At 36.7% G+C, this 16185-nt stretch overlaps 1 protein-coding gene across 7 annotated transcripts in view; it reads right to left on the bottom strand.

Annotated features, from left to right (window-relative positions):
* The window catches only part of OPHN1 (oligophrenin 1), a 630165-nt gene that overhangs the window by 260991 nt on the left and 352989 nt on the right, over nt 1-16185 (bottom strand). For all 7 annotated transcript variants that reach the window (XM_082444939.1, XM_082444938.1, XM_082444940.1 and 4 more), the window contains 4 exons: nt 9890-10000; nt 5677-5781; nt 3940-4069; nt 1331-1434 (listed from right to left, as the gene is read on the bottom strand). In XM_082444939.1, coding sequence (XP_082301065.1) covers nt 1331-1434; nt 3940-4069; nt 5677-5781; nt 9890-10000 — 450 coding nt within the window. The remainder of the gene's footprint in view (nt 1-1330; nt 1435-3939; nt 4070-5676; nt 5782-9889; nt 10001-16185) is intronic.

Here is a 16185-nt window from a genome sequence, read left to right on the forward strand (position 1 = left end):
TAAGCTAAGTTCTGACAGAAATGGGACAAATTCTGTGCTACAGCACAATTTATTGGAACCACATTGAAAGGTTCTTTGGCAATTGGCAGACTGGAAACTAAGGAGAGTTTTGGATTCATGGATGAATAACTGGCCCACATAGAAACATGGATGAGGGTTGTGGAGACCCAATTTGGTATGCTCTGTTAGCGGTGCATCCCATGTCTAATCCACATTCAAAGCAGAGTGGCAAAACTTGTGGTTAGTGACAAAAAAGAAAAGCAGTTTTTCAACAGCCTGCCACCAAATCTCAATCATCACTAATTTCCTATGAACAAGCCACATAAGAGAGATCTTCCATGGAAAGCACCAGCAATGGAGAAAAAATGGCCCCAAAAGTCTCCAAATTTCTGCCTATCGAAATTGGGTCTTCATGCACCACAACTTTCAATGCTAACAAGTAAACCTTTTTTTCACTTTATAAACAATTTGTAAATAAGGGAAATCCTTAAAAATTATGCCCTAAGACCCTGCCTGAGAGACAGTTAAAGGGACACACTGAACTACTTTTAGAATATGAATAGTCAGTCTATCAGCTTTTATCTTAAGAAACCTTCAGGTGTGTGTACGTGTGTGTGTGTGTGTGTGTGTGTGCATGTGTTCCCAAAGCCCCTACAAAGATAGGCAAAAGTGTGATAACAGAATAATTTTTTTAGCTGGGTGGTCATACATAAAAAATAATATATAATGTATAACATAATATAACATATATATATAAGATCAGGTTCCTCCAGGTAAGTGAACTATCTTCTCAGTGTGTTAAACTCATCTTGCTATTTTGGGGAGTAGGGGAAAGTTTGGAGGGCAGAAGAGGAGGCATTAACTGCTTAAAGATATTTGAGCATTACATACAATGTGGGGTATAGATTATTCCAACTTTAGGCACCAGAATACCCCTTTAAAAACGGAATTTTGGAAAATGTTTTGTATTTTAAACTCTTAACTATTTAAAGGAATCCTATAGTAGAGCCTTCTTAAAAGCAAGTAATACTCTCCTCCAATTTATCCATATTTTTTTGCAAATTTTCTTTGTACAATGTGATAGACTCTTGTAATAATGATCTAAAAGAGTACAGGCACTTTCAGAAGGCCTGGAATCATTAACAGAGATTTTTCACTCAACTGAGTAGTATCTGGCCCAATGCAAACTTAGGCCACGGAGAACATATGAAGTCATGGCTTCACACGACAGTGGTGGACTTGATTCTTTGACACGAAGTCAACATATACTCTTTTCTGAGATGCAGTCACAGATGCATTTCAAAAAAATGTGGCCCATAAAAGAACTGACCTGCTGCTTAGCACCTGGCTTCTGCTCCATAGGTGTCATGGTGAGCGTTTTGGTCTCTTTCTCATATTGGCAGTAGTATTTCACCCAGGATATTCCCAAAGCCCCTACAAAGATAGGCAACAGTGAGCTGATAGAATAAGTATTTTGGCTGCATGGTCAGTCCACCCCTAAGACAGAAGCTGTGTACAGATTATTCTTCATGGTCATGATCCAGATCTAGTGCTACCTTTCCCCTGAGCTCCAGCCGTGCAGTACCACCTGCCCACTACACAGATGGATAGCCTAATCATCATCAACTGCTTTCCACATCTGCTCTGGCTTGCTCCAAACCACTCTCCTTGCCATGTTCCCTGTGAATGCTCCCATTATATATCCTATTGTATGATCTGGAAACATCTGTAATCTTCTGCTCCTCCTTCCCTGTAACCTGCCCTTCTATCCCCTACATGTCTCTCCTTTCACCCCTTTTAGAACTGAATTCATTCAGGACCCTATTTCTGACTTTAAAAAAAATGTTTTATGAGCTATTTCAAACAAAATAAAAATTCACTATTTCTCCAATTAATTCTTTCAGTGGCCTTCTCTTTGGTTTCCCCCATCTGTGATCACTCCTTTCTAGCCCATTCTCTACTCTTTTGCTAGAGAAATACTTTTTTAGATTATAGGTTTATTTATATCATTCTTTTTATTATAAACCACCCATGGCTTTCCCACTCTCTCCAAACTCCTTAGGTTGGCTCACAAAGCCTTTTATAATGTGATCGTATTTACCTTTCCAACTTTGTCTTTTGCCACCCTCACCTCTATGCTCGTCTCATGGAATTATATTCAGTTACCAAAAAAATAGGTGGCAATATAATATATAGACCAAGTTCAAGACATATTTAAGAGTGGATAGGGCACTATCACTAATTATATCAGGACAACAAGTATAAACCAGGACTGTTCTTGGAAAACTAAGACCCTACAAACAAACTATAACCTCACACACCTCTGTGCCTTTATTCATGCAGTGGTATACACCTGGAATTTTCTTTGCCATTTTCTTTACCTGTCAAACTCCCAGTCATAATTCAAGTTTCAGTTCATATATCACTTCCTCAGTGAAGCCCTTAGATATATGCCCCAAATGCAGTGCTCAACACATTTCATTATAGTTCTTGATATACTTGTGCCTTAATCAGACTGTGAACTTCTTGAGGGCAAAAACCAAGTTTGATCCATTTTTTGTACCCCCAGTGCATTGCATATTGTCTGGCAAAAAGGATTCTTAGTAAGCGTACATTCAACTGAACAGGAATGTCATATCCATTTAACAAATTAGAAAACTAGGGCATAGAAGGATCACATAGTTAGTTAATATTAGAGCCAAGATTACATACTCATTACTCTGTGCCTCTCTTATAATATAGCAGTGGTTCTCAAGTAGGGGCAATTTTGCCTCTCAGGGGACATTTGGCAATGCCTAGAGACATTTTAGGTTATCACACCTGGGAAGTGCTATTAGAATAAAGTGGGGAGAGGCTATAGATGCTTCTAAACACCCTATAATGCATAGGATAACCGCTCGAAACAAAGAATTAGCCAGCCTGAAATGTCAATACCACTGGGACGGAGAGTTCCTGCAATGGAGAGTTGAAGAGATGAACCTGACAAATAGAAGAACACATCTTTGAAAACCATCAAAGTGAGTTGCTCTAAGGGATGAAAAGCATGATAATATCACTGCTGAAATACCATGTTTTGTGGATTTCAGTGGGTTTTGCCACTGGTAACCTCTGGGTAGTCTCATCTGCCTACTCACCAGGTAGACTAATTCTGGTCAGGGAATGAAATCACAGGCTTTGGGGACATTGGGTCATAGTTCAAAAGGAAAATCAAATAGCACATACAGGTTTACATAATGTTATTTAGGAGGTAGAAAAGCTTGAACCCTCTGCAATATTCAGTGACCAGATAAGTTAACCCATTTTCCTTGGTTGGCAATGAACAACTGTGTTGCTCACTGAAATCGCAATGGTTGTGTAGTGCTTTAAGGGCAAGTTTATGATCCTAAGGCAGTGGAAGATATAGGGTATAGTTGTAGGAGCATAGGTTTTGGCATTTCACAAACCTGAGTTTACACTTAGCCCTGCTACATGATAGTTGGGTGACTTTCAACTAGTGATCTCTCTAAGCCTCAGTGGCTTCATGTGTAAAATGGGTATGATAAGGTGGTTTCAAAGATTACATGAAGTAGTATATTTAAAGCACGTAACACCATGCCTGGAACATAGTAGGTATAATAAGTATTATTTTATGTCTCCTTTCCCCTACCTCCCTTTTAGCCCCAAAGAGTCATTGAAAGGATTAAGCAATTAACAATCCCCATTTTGAATCTCAGTGAAAACCTTAGGTCTTATCATCCCACAGCCTTTGTAAGACAAATCCTTAACCTCCTCCTCCAATTTCTCCCTCCTTTTCATTTTCTCTATTCCCACACTACTCTCCAAATAGGTATAGCTGGCAGGGGTCTATGAACTATATGGGTGCCTGGAGTTTGGAGAAGCCAAGTGGCAGCTGGTGTCAGCCTACTGAAACCGAGTAGCTATCCCTGTATTCCCACACACATTTCTCTTGTGTATAGAGATAGCCTTCGATGGTTGGCTGTCCTGGAAGTTTGCATGTCTGCGGAGCTTCTTTCATCCTTTTCTTAAGTTCTTCCATCTCTTCTCGGGTACTGGAGAAATGATTTCTTGTCTGTCAAGACATTATCATCATAATCATTATCATCATCACCATCATCATGAATAAGCATTCACTGGTCAGAGACCCAGTGCAGAGTTTTCTTGGCTTTCACCATGTGCTACAACATAGTAAAAAAACAAATGTCGAATGGCATAGTAATTAGAAAACAGTTTAGTGGAGTTTAACAGTACTAAAGTCTAAAAGGGAGAGGGAAACATAAATACCAATGTACCCATAAAACCACATCTGGGAGACATTTTCTAATGGAAATCACAAAAGCCTCCAATAAATAAAGGCTCTAAGAATTCTGAGCATCAGACTGACCCCTGCCTTACAAAAAGGGAGGCTATAAAGAAGGTTCCCAAAGATAATATTATCACGGCAACTTCTACATTCTGCCTCAAGTAAAGCTACTGCCTACTTGACTCTGAATCAAATCCAGGCCATTAGAATAAAGGATATGACAGGGTGCTCCCTTTGAACATAGGTTAACAGAAAACCTATGTTTTCATGCTCATGAATAGCAAAAGCTAATGTTAAGAAGTAATATATTTAAAAGTACACAACGAAATATTCCTGGTTATAGCAATATTTTGTAAATCAGCAGAAGAGAGGGGCTCTCACATTCTGGTGAAAGAGAGTACCCAGAAAGAAAAACAACAATAAAAACAATACCTGTAAATCAGGATTCTCCTAAACAACCAAGTAAAGTTTATTTCCACTGCAACTTACCAAGTGTCTTCATCTAAAAATACAACTATAAATTTTATGCAATGTAACAAGTCCAAAGTCACTACCTCAGTGATGCCTTCTTTTACTGTACCAGACAGTCAATTATTCCACTCTCTGTGCTTCTTTAACTTTTTTGGTCTTAACTGTATTTTAGCACTTTTCATAAGTAATCATGATATATCTCTGTTTATATCTCTCGGCTCCAAGAGACTCTATATTCCTTGAAGGCAAAAACTAACATGCCTCATTATGGTATGTCCAGTGCATTTTACAATGCCCAGCACAGAGTATATGTTCATTATATCCCTAAGTATTTGTTAAATGTGGGTTAAATAAGTAAATGAGAAAAATAATATGTGTGACAAGGAAGGGAAGGGTGTGCCTATGCCCATCTATAAGAAACAGCATGGGAAAGAAGGTGGAGACAACCTTTAAAAATAATTTATTCAACTCTAGTAATGTAATGAGAAAAGTAGTGAGAAAAGGAAAAGAGGGGAAAATGGGCATTTGTAGTAATAAAACCTACAAAGAGAGTGTCCTGACTAACTAGCAGGGAAGTAGCATAAGACCTGTGCTTTAAAAAGCCCATAGGTGAGTTCTGATCTGGGAGAGATATAGCAAATCAGCAACATTTAATAAATATTGGATAGATAGACACGTCAGTGGGTAGAAGGGTGGGTTTGAACAACAGTCAGCCTCAAACACAGGGAAGAGCTGAAACTGGAAGAGTAAGAACAATCTAGTACACTAAAACATTTGTGATCCATACCAGTCTGTCCTGACAAATTATCTGGGATGTAATAACCTAGAACTCCAAGGTCAAGATATTGGAGCTGAAATCCAATTGGAATGCAGAGACAGGTGAAGAAACCCACATGTAAACTCACATTCTGTAAACTGAGCTGGAGTTGCTGTTTATATGGGAGGAAATCCTGTGTGAGCTCCACGGTCAAGCTGTTGGAAATGAAGAGGCTATGAAGAAAGGCCAAGACCTAGGGAAAATGTATAAAAATAACTTTATCACCAGCACCTTCTCATTAATCAAATAAAGGAAATAGATGCATAAAAAGAAACTCCACACAGTGGAGTATAGTGTTAAAAGCAGTAACACAAACACAAACAGGTCTACAAATAGCTATTCTTTTATTAGGTTAAACATTAACACTGGACTCAGATCTACAAAATAAGAACTATTACCAAATGTATTCATCAATACCCTTTTCAGATAGCATATAAAACCATTCATAATGTGGACAGTATGGACATAATGTGGGATAGACTGTGTCTTTATATCCTCAGGAATGGCACAGAATAGGTACTCAATAAATTTAAATGGCTAAATGACCATAATGAAGACTGCCATAATGCTAAAAGATCCAAGGATCTTTTTTTTTTAAAACCAATTTTCAAGTTAGAAATGTTTCAGGGAGGGGTTGGGACATTGCAGAAGAAGACACAGAAATGATCAATAAAATATATTTTTAATGTTTAAAATGTTCAACCCCAATAAAAATCAAACATACACAAATAAAAACAAAAGAAAATACAATTTTCATCTATCAAATACAAACATTTTAAAAGCAATGCTCAATGCTGGCAATAGTAAAGTGTAATAGGAAGTAGTAAAAACTGCCCTGTTCTTTTTAGAAAGTAAACAGGTGAGTACATATAAATATGCACACACATATATACATACAAACACATAAATATGTGTGTATATATGTACATAAACACAAACTATATATATGTATATATACATAAACATATAAAAACTATGTACACACTTATGTACTATACACGTGTATATGTATATATACATATATAGTTATATATATGTAAATACATATGTACACATATATATAGATGCATATGAGTGTGTGTACCACACACACAGTTATATAGACATTCTTCCTGTTTCTCTCCAAGCTTTCCCATCTCAGGAAATGACACCACCACCCACTCACTCAATCAAGCCAGAAAGTAAAGAATTCTGATTTCTTTCACTCACATCTCAACCTAATCAATCAGTAATTCCTGTCAGTTTTGTTTCTAAAATATATCTCTAATCCAATCATTCTTTTCTGTTTCTACTACCACCATCTGAACCCAAAGCAACATCTTTGCTTGCCTAGACCACTGCAGTAGCCTCCTAACTGGTTTCCTCACTCCCACTGTTGCGCCTTTCCAAGCCCTTCTCCACACAACAAAATCAGCACGTCATATCCTATTTAATACCCGTCAGTGATTTTTCTACTATACTTAGACTAAAATCTAACCCCTTCACCATGCTTACAGATCCTATACCTTCCTGTCAGATATTATTTCCTGCCACTCTCCTTTTCTCTCACCAGTATCTAAAGGCACTAAACTTTTCATTCCTTGAGCACATCATTCTTTTCTTTTCTTTTCTTTTCTTTTTAACATCTTTATTGGAGTATAATTGCTTTACAATGGTGTGTTAGTTTCTGCTTTATAACAAAGTGAATCAGTTATACATATACATATGTTCCCATATCTCTTCCCTCTTGCATCTCCCTCCCTCCCACCCTCCCTATCCCACCCCTCTAGGTGGTCACGAAGCACAGAGCTGATCTCTCTGTGCTATGCGGATGCTTCCCACTAGCTATCTATTTTACGTTTGGTAGTGTATATATGTCCATGTCACTCTCTCACTTTGTCACATCTTACCCTTCCCCCTCCCCATATCCTCAAGTCCATTCTCTAGTAGGTCTGTGTCTTCATTCCCATCTTGCCACTAGGTTCTCCATGACCTTTTTTTTTTTCCCTTAGATTCCATATATATGTGTTAGCATACTGTATTTGTTTTTCTCTTTCTGACTTACTTCACTCTGTATGACAGACTGTAACTCCATCCACCTCACTACAAAAAACTCAATTTCGTTTCTTTTAATGGCTGAGTAATATTCCATTGTATATATGTGCCACATCTTCTTTATCCATTCATCTGATGATGGACACTTAGGTTTTTTCCATGTCCTGGCTATTGTAAATAGAGCTGCAATGAACATTTTGGTACATGACTCTTTTTGAATTATGGTTTGCTCAGGGTATATGCCCAGTAGTGGGATTCCTGGGTCGTATGGTAGTTCTATTGTTAGTTTTTTAAGGAATCTCCATACTGTTCTCCATAGTGGCTGTATCAATTTACATTCCCATCAACAGTGCAAGAGTGTTCCCTTTTCTCCACACCCTCTCCAGCATTTATTGTTTGTAGATTTTTTGATGATGGCCATTCTGACCAGTGTGAGATGATATCTCATTTTAGTTTTAATTTGCATTTCTCTAATGATTAATGATGTTGAGCATTCTTTCATGTGTTTGTTGGCAATCTGTATATCTTCTTTGGAGAAATGTCTATTTAGGTCTTCTGCCCATTTCTGGATTGGGTTGTTTGTGTTTTTTGTTATTCAGCTTCATGAGCTGCTTGTAAATTTTGGAGATTAATCCTTTGTCAGTTGCTTCATTTGCAAATATTTTCTCCCATTCTGAGGGTTGTCTTTTGGTCTTGTTTATGGTTTCCTTTGCTGTTCAAAAGCTTTTAAGTTTCATTAGGTCCCATTTGTTTATTTTTGTTTTTATTTCCATTTCTCTAGGAGCTGGGTCAAAAAGGATCTTGCTGTGATTTATGTCATAGAGTGTTCTGCCTATGTTTTCCTCTAAGAGTTTTATAGTGTCTGGCCTTACATTTAGGTCTTTAATCCATTTTGAGTTTATTTTTGTGTATGGTGTTAGGGAGTGTTCTAATTTCATACTTTTACATGTACCTGTCCAGTTTTCCCAGCACCACTTATTGAAGAGGCTGTCTTTTCTCCACTGTATATGCTTGCCTCCTTTATCAAAGATAAGGTGACCATATGTGCGTGGGTTAAGGACTGTACACATGTGTTTTTCTGTGCCTGGAATGTCCTTTCCCGATTATTCACATTGCCTCATCTTCTCTTTCTTTAGATCTCATTTTAAATGACACTTTCAGAGGTGCCCCTTGACCACTTGATCTAAAGTAGCTGTCTGTTCTTGTTCTTTGTTTTAGTCCTTATCACAACTTATAGTTATTTTATTTATGTGTATCCTTCTTTCCCTTCTGTCTACCCCATGAAAGTATAGTCTTCATAAAGACAGAAACTGAGTCTGTCTTTTTCACTATAGGATACCCAGTGTTTAGCACTGTGCCTGGCACATAACAGAAGCTCAATAAATGCTTATTGGATAAATTAATAAATACTTGTTTGCACATATACATATGCAGATATATACAACTGTGAGCACAGATACACATGTACATAGATATATACATGTTCATGTGTAATATGTGTACACACACATGCACAAGTGTACACACATCTACAAGTACACATGCACAACAGATAAAGGACTATAACAGATACACAGGGAATTTAGGAGGAAAAATGCCACAATATTAACAGTGATCATCTCTGTATGGGAGATTTGTTGTATTTTTTTTGTTCTACATACAAGTTTTTATAGCTTTTCTGCAATTGTTTTTTACATTGTTTTCTACATTATTTTATAATAAAAAAGAAAGTTGTTAAAATTCAACATAATTGTCAAACCACAGCCCATCACCTTTTATAATAAATTAAGGTTATTTAATTAGAAAAATTTTCAAAAGATGGAAGTAAAAATAGTAGAATGGGAAGTCACTGAATGCAAGGAACATGAGTTCCTACAACAGTGTCTGGGATATGATGAGTACATTCAGAAACCTTATGAAAGTATGAGAGGAAGGAAGGGAGGAGAACAAGGTAAAATGAAAGGTGACAGAGAAATCAAGGAAGGGAAAGAAGGAGAGGAGGAAAAGAAAGATAAAGAAAAAATCATAGCTATAGAGAGAAATGGGGGAGGAAGGAGTGTGGGGGAGGGAAAGGAAGAGTGAGAGAGAGAATATTAGTGAGAGAGCAAGAATAACATAAGCCAGTGTGTCTACTTCTTTGACATTCATTACTAAGCATTGACTATCCTTCATATTCTTGGAGACTCCAATTTTATAATCAAAGTTCTCCACATTTACCTGAGATTTGGTAAATATTTTTAGACCATTCAACAACAGATAGAACTTACTGGCTCCACAATATTGAACTTCTTAGACTCCTGAACTTCCTGGATTTGATAAACATAATCAAGGGATGACTCAAAGAAACTGTGTCTCTCCTTGTCCACCTGGAGGTCTGCCTGTAGAAGAAGGGTAACAAATGTCACATAACAGCATAGTCATTCATGCAATTCAGTGCTTATGGATTCAACAGAATGTTAGGGCTGGAGGAGAATTATGCCACCAAGCAGTGATCTTATCCCTTTATTTTACAGATAGGGAACATGAAGCCAAGATAGAAAAAGTGACTGATGCAAGATTTCCAGTTTCTGGCCTAACAAGCAAGAAGCCTGGAAACTATTGTGCCCATCCTCATACAAGGAAAAGCTAAGATGAGAATCAACAACTCTTCTTAGAATCAACAGAGCATTGAAGTCAGAGGAAAAACCACTGCCTCAAAAATTGGATAGATAGTTGAATATGGAGAATATAAGCTTGCCAGAGCAGAAGCCCAGAAGCAGAAGCCTGTCGCTGCAACCAGTATCAAACCTTATTTAAGAAGATCTCTCTAAAGAAATCCAAAGACAGTAGGGAAGACAAAAAACAAAGATACCAGAGGAAATTTTGGCCTCTGACAAGAACAGCTATAGCAAACTAAGCACAGCCTAAATCCTAGTCAGACAAGCATAAAACCTCATAATAACGGCCTTTTTACCTCAGTTCCTTTTACCCAGGGCATCATGTTCAGCTTTCAACAAAATATTACGAGGCATGCAAAAAGGCAAAACAAACCAACAAACACAGTCTGAAGAACCAGCCTCAGAATCAGACTCAAAGAAGGCAGAGAGGGTGGATGGTGAAATCATACATCCAGGGATTACAGCTAAAGGCTGTATGGAAAAGAGGACAATACATAAGAACAGATGGATAATATAAGCAGACATAAGAAAATTTGAAGAAATAATCAAAGGGAAATGATAGCAATCAAAAACACTAGCAGAAATAAAGAATGCCTTTAATGGGCTCACCAACAGACTGGGCAAGGCTAAGGAAAGAATCAGTGAACTGAATATATGCCAATAGAAATTTCAAAAACTGAAAGACAGACAAAACGGAACAAAGAAGATAGAGTAGATTATTCAAGAAATGTTGGACAATTATAAAAGGTGTAAGATATGCATACTAGGAATGCCAGAAGGAAATGAAGGAGAGAAACAGAAGAAATATTTAAAGTAATGATGACTGAAAACCTTCTAAAGTTAAACACAGATACAAACAACAGATTGAGGAAGCTTAGAGAATAATAGCAGGATAAATACCAAAAAATCTACATGCAGGCATATTGAACGTGTAGAAAGTAAAAGGCACAGAGTAAATCTTGAAAGAAGCAAGAGAAAAAAAACACCTTACTCAAAGAGGAGTAAGGATAAGACTTCTCTTTTTAAAAAAAATGCAAAAAGAGGAGAGTAGAGTAAAATGTTTAAGGGGTTGAAATTTTTAAAAATCACAAACTTAGAATTCTGTATCCAGTGACATTATCCTTCAAAAGTGAAGGAAAATTAAACAATTTCAAAAAAAAACACAAAAACTGAAGGATTCGGTTGCCAGTAGACTCTGAGTCCAAGAAGTGTTACAGTTCTTAAGAAAGAAGATGATATAGGTCAGAAATGTGTACCAACATAAAGAAGAGCACTAGAGAAGGAATGAATGAAGGTAAAATAAAATCTTATATTTTTCTTATTCTTAACTGATCTTACAAATAAGAGTTTGTCCAAAATAATAATTGCACCAATGTATTTGGTGATTAGAGATTATGAAAAAGTGAAATGAATGACAGCAATATTATCAGGGACTCAAGGGAGAAATTGGAAATACTCTGTTATAAAGTTCCTGTACTACCAATGAAGTAGAATAATGTTATTTGAAAGTAGACATGGCTTAACTGTAAATGCATATTGAAAACACTAGGATAACCTGGAAGAAAGTTTTTTTTAAAAAAGTACAATTGATATGCTAAGAAAGGACAAAAAATGGAATCATATTACAATTTTCAATTTAAAAAAAGAGAATGCAGAACAAGAATGGAAGACAAAAAAAGGAACAAAGAACAGAGGCAATGAATAGAAAACAGTAAAAACCATGGTAGACATCTATCCAACTATATCAATAATCACTTTAAACACACCAATTAAAAGGCTGAGACTGTGAGGGCACATAAAAAATAAGAGTTAATTATACGTTATGTATAAGACATCACTTTAAATATAAAAGACAAAGATCGATTAAAAGTTATGAAGAGACTTGAATCAAGATGGCACAGTAGGAGTATGTTCATCCCACCATAAACACATCAAAAATACATCTATAATTCTCACTGAAAACTAACTGGAGACTAGCATAAAAACGCCTGTACAACTAAGGCTATAAGAAAGACACACACAGAACTTGGTAGATAGGGAAAAGAAGCAATCAGGTCAGGACTGATGCCCCTGGGAGGGGACTCAGAGGAAAAGGGAGATTACACTGGTGGGGATTCTCTTTGGGGAGTGAGTGGTTCAAGCCACATACTGGGCCCCACAGCCCTGGAGCTCAACAAAGGGAAGACGAGCCCCCTTAGCTGGTCAGAGGACCAGTGGGACTATCAGAAAGGCTGCAGCAAGCCTGGATTCTTCTGCTCCTGAGGAGCACATGAATGCTTGCTTGCTCCTAAAGCAAGGCAGAAAGGGCCGACTGAAACTGTGTTTCTCACTGACTAGTTTCCTGTGACTACCTAGGTGCACACACCAGCCTGAACCAAGAGAACACTCCAGCATCATTTGCCTCAAGTCACAGCTCCACACTGGACCGAAGGCTGCCACTACCATATGATCCAGCAATTCCATTGCAGGGTATATACCTAACGAAAACAAAAACACTAATTCGAAAAGATACATCTACCACAATGTTCATAACAACATTATTTACAACCATCAAGATATGGAAGCAAACTGAGTGTCCATCAACAGAAGAAGAAATAATAAAGAAGACATGATACACACACACACACACGCACGCACACACACAATGGAATATTACTCAGCCATAAAAAAAGAATGAAATTCTGCCATTTGCAACAACATGGATGGACCTAGACAGTTTTATGCTTAGTGAAATAAGTCAGAGAAGGACAAATACTCTATGTTATCACTTATATGTGGAATCTAAAAAATAAAATAAACGGATGTATGTAACAATACAGAAACAAACTCACTAATATAGAGAACAAACTAGTGGTTACCAGTGGAGAGCAGGAAAGGGGGAGGGGCAATATAGGGGTATGGAATTAAGAGATACAAACTGCTATGTATAAAATAAATAAGCAACAAGGATATACTGTACATCACAGGGAAATATAGCCATTATTTTGTAATGACTTTAAATGGAGTAGAACTTTAAAACTTCTGAATCATTATGTTGTACACCAGAAACTAATATAATATTGTAAATCAACCATACTTCAATTAAAAAATAATTTTAAAAATTTAAACATTTTTCAGAGTAAAGGTATGAAGAAATATTCCATGCCAACAAAAATCAAAAGTAAGCTGGAGTAGCTATATTAATTTCCAAGAAAGGAGACTTCAGAGCATTGAAAGCTATCAGGAAAATAGAGGGGCATAACATAATAATAAATAGGTCAATTCTGAAAGAATATATATCAACCCTTATTATGTATAACAGAACATCAAAACACGTGAGGCAATATCTGATAGAACTGCAAGGATAAATACATGAGTCTACTATTAAGAGTTGGAGACTTCACCATTCCTTTACCAATAATTGACAGATCCAAGAAGCAGAAAATCAGTACAGGTATACCTCATTTTATTGTGCTTCATTTTACTGTGCTTTGCAAATATTGTGTTTTTTACAAACTGAAGGTTTATGGCAACCCTGCATTGCCTGATGATAGTTAGCAATTTTTAGCAGTAAAATATTTTTAAATTAAGGTATGTACATTTTTAAAAATATAATGCTATTGCTCACTCAACAGACTACAGGATAATGTACAGATAACTTTTACATGCATTGGGAAACCAAAAAACTCATGTGACTCACTATATTGCAATATTCACTTTATTGCAGTGGTCTGTAGCCAAACCCACAATATTTCTGAGGTATGCTTGTGAAGACATAATTGAACTGAACACCCCATCAGCAAGTAGATGTAATCAACATCTATAGAACACTTCATCCAACAACAGCTTATTTTCAAGCTAACACAAAACAATCGCCAAGATCAATCACATTCTGGGACATACATCTGAAAAAATTTAAAAGAATAGGAATCATACAAAGTATGCTCTCAGACCACAGTTAAATTACACAGAAATCAAGAACCAGAAATAGCTGGAATGCACCAAAATACTTGGAGATTAATCAGCACATTTCTAAATGACACATGGGTCAAGGAGGAGTCCTTAAGAAAAACTAAAAAGTATTTTCAAATGAAAATGAAAATACAATTTAATATTTGTGGGATGCAGTGAAAGCAGCACATAGGAACTGAATCAATAATTAATAGCCTTCCAAAAAACAAAGCACTAGGCCCAGTTGGGTTCACTGGTGATTTCTACCTGACATTTTAAGGAAGAAATGATACTGAATTCTACACTCTCTTCCAGAAAATAGAAGCAGAGGGAATATTTCCTAACTCATTCTCTGAGGCCAATATGACCCTGTTATCAAAACCAGACAAAGATATTACAATACAGGAGAAGTACAACCAATCTCTCTCATGAACACAGAGGCAAATATTCTCAACAAAATATTAGCAAATCAAATGCAACAAGGTGTAAAATAATTATAGACCAGGACCACGTGGGACTTATTCCAGGAATGCAAGGCTGGTTCAACATTCAAAAATCAATTGATGTAATTCATCACATCAAGAGGTTAAAGAATAAAAATCATATGACCGAAGAGATGTAGAAAAAGCGTCTGACAAAATCCAACACACATTCATTCATGATAAAAACTCTCAGCAAACTAGGAATATATGGGAATTTCCTCAACTTGACAAAGGACATCTGCAAAAACCCTGCAGCTAACATCATACCTAATGGTGAGACTCTAGGTGCTTTGCCTCTAAGATCAGGAACAACTATTAAAATCATATTGGAATTCCAAGCTATCGCAATAAGACAAGAAAATGAAATAAAAGGTATATACATTGGGAAGGAAGAAATAAAACTGTCTTTTTTTGCACATGACACAATTATGTATGTAGAAAACCCTAAAGAATATACAAAAATCTCCTGGAACTATTAATGAACTATAGCACAATTTCAGGATACAAGGTTAATATACAAAAGTCAATTGTTTTCTTATATGCTAACAGTGAACATTCAGAATTTGAAATTTAAAACACAATACCATTTACATTAGAAGAAAAAAATTGAAGTATTTAGGTATAAATCAAAAAATATGTACAAGATATATTGATGAATACTACAAAACTCTAATGAAATAAATCAAAGATCTAAATAAATGGAGAGATATTCCATGTATACAGATAGGAAGACAATATTATCAACATATCTGTTCTTCACAACTTGATCTATAGATTCAATGCAGTCCAATTCAAAATCCCTGCAAGCTATTTTCTAGATATCAACAAAGTGATTCTAAAATTTATATGGAGAGGCAAAAATATCCAGAATAGCCAACACAATACTGGGGGAGAAAAACAAGTCAAAATATTGACACTATCTGACTGCAAAATTACCGGTAAGTTATAGTAATCAGAACAGTATGGTATTGGTGAAAAAAAAACAAATAGATCAATGGAATGGAATTGAGAGCCTAAAATAAATAAACATATTCAACTGATCTTTGACAAAGGATCTAGGAAAATTCAATAGAGAAATGATAGTCATTTCAAAAAATATTGCTGGAACAACTGTATATCCCTATGCCAAAAAAAAAAAAAAAGAGATCGTTGGAGAGAAGATGGCGGAAGAGTAAGACGCGGAGAGCACCTTCCTTCCCACAGATACAGTAGAAATACATCTACACGTGGAACTGCTCCTACAGAACACCCACTGAACGCTGGCAGAAAACGTCCGACCTCCAAAAAGGCAAGAAACTCCCCCCGTACTTGGGTAGGGCAAAAGAAAAAAGAAATAACAGAGACAAAAGAATAGGGATGGCACCTGCACCAGTGGGAGGGAGCTGTGAAGGAGGAAAGATTTCCACGCACTAGGAAGCCCCTTCGCGGGCAGAGACTGCGGGTGGCAGAGGGGGGAAGCTTCGGAGCCACGGAGGAGAGCGCAGCCACAGGGGT

Source organism: Balaenoptera physalus, assembly GCF_965194825.1.
Source record: "Balaenoptera physalus genome assembly, chromosome: X".
In the NCBI taxonomy this organism is placed as follows: Eukaryota; Metazoa; Chordata; class Mammalia; order Artiodactyla; family Balaenopteridae; genus Balaenoptera; species Balaenoptera physalus.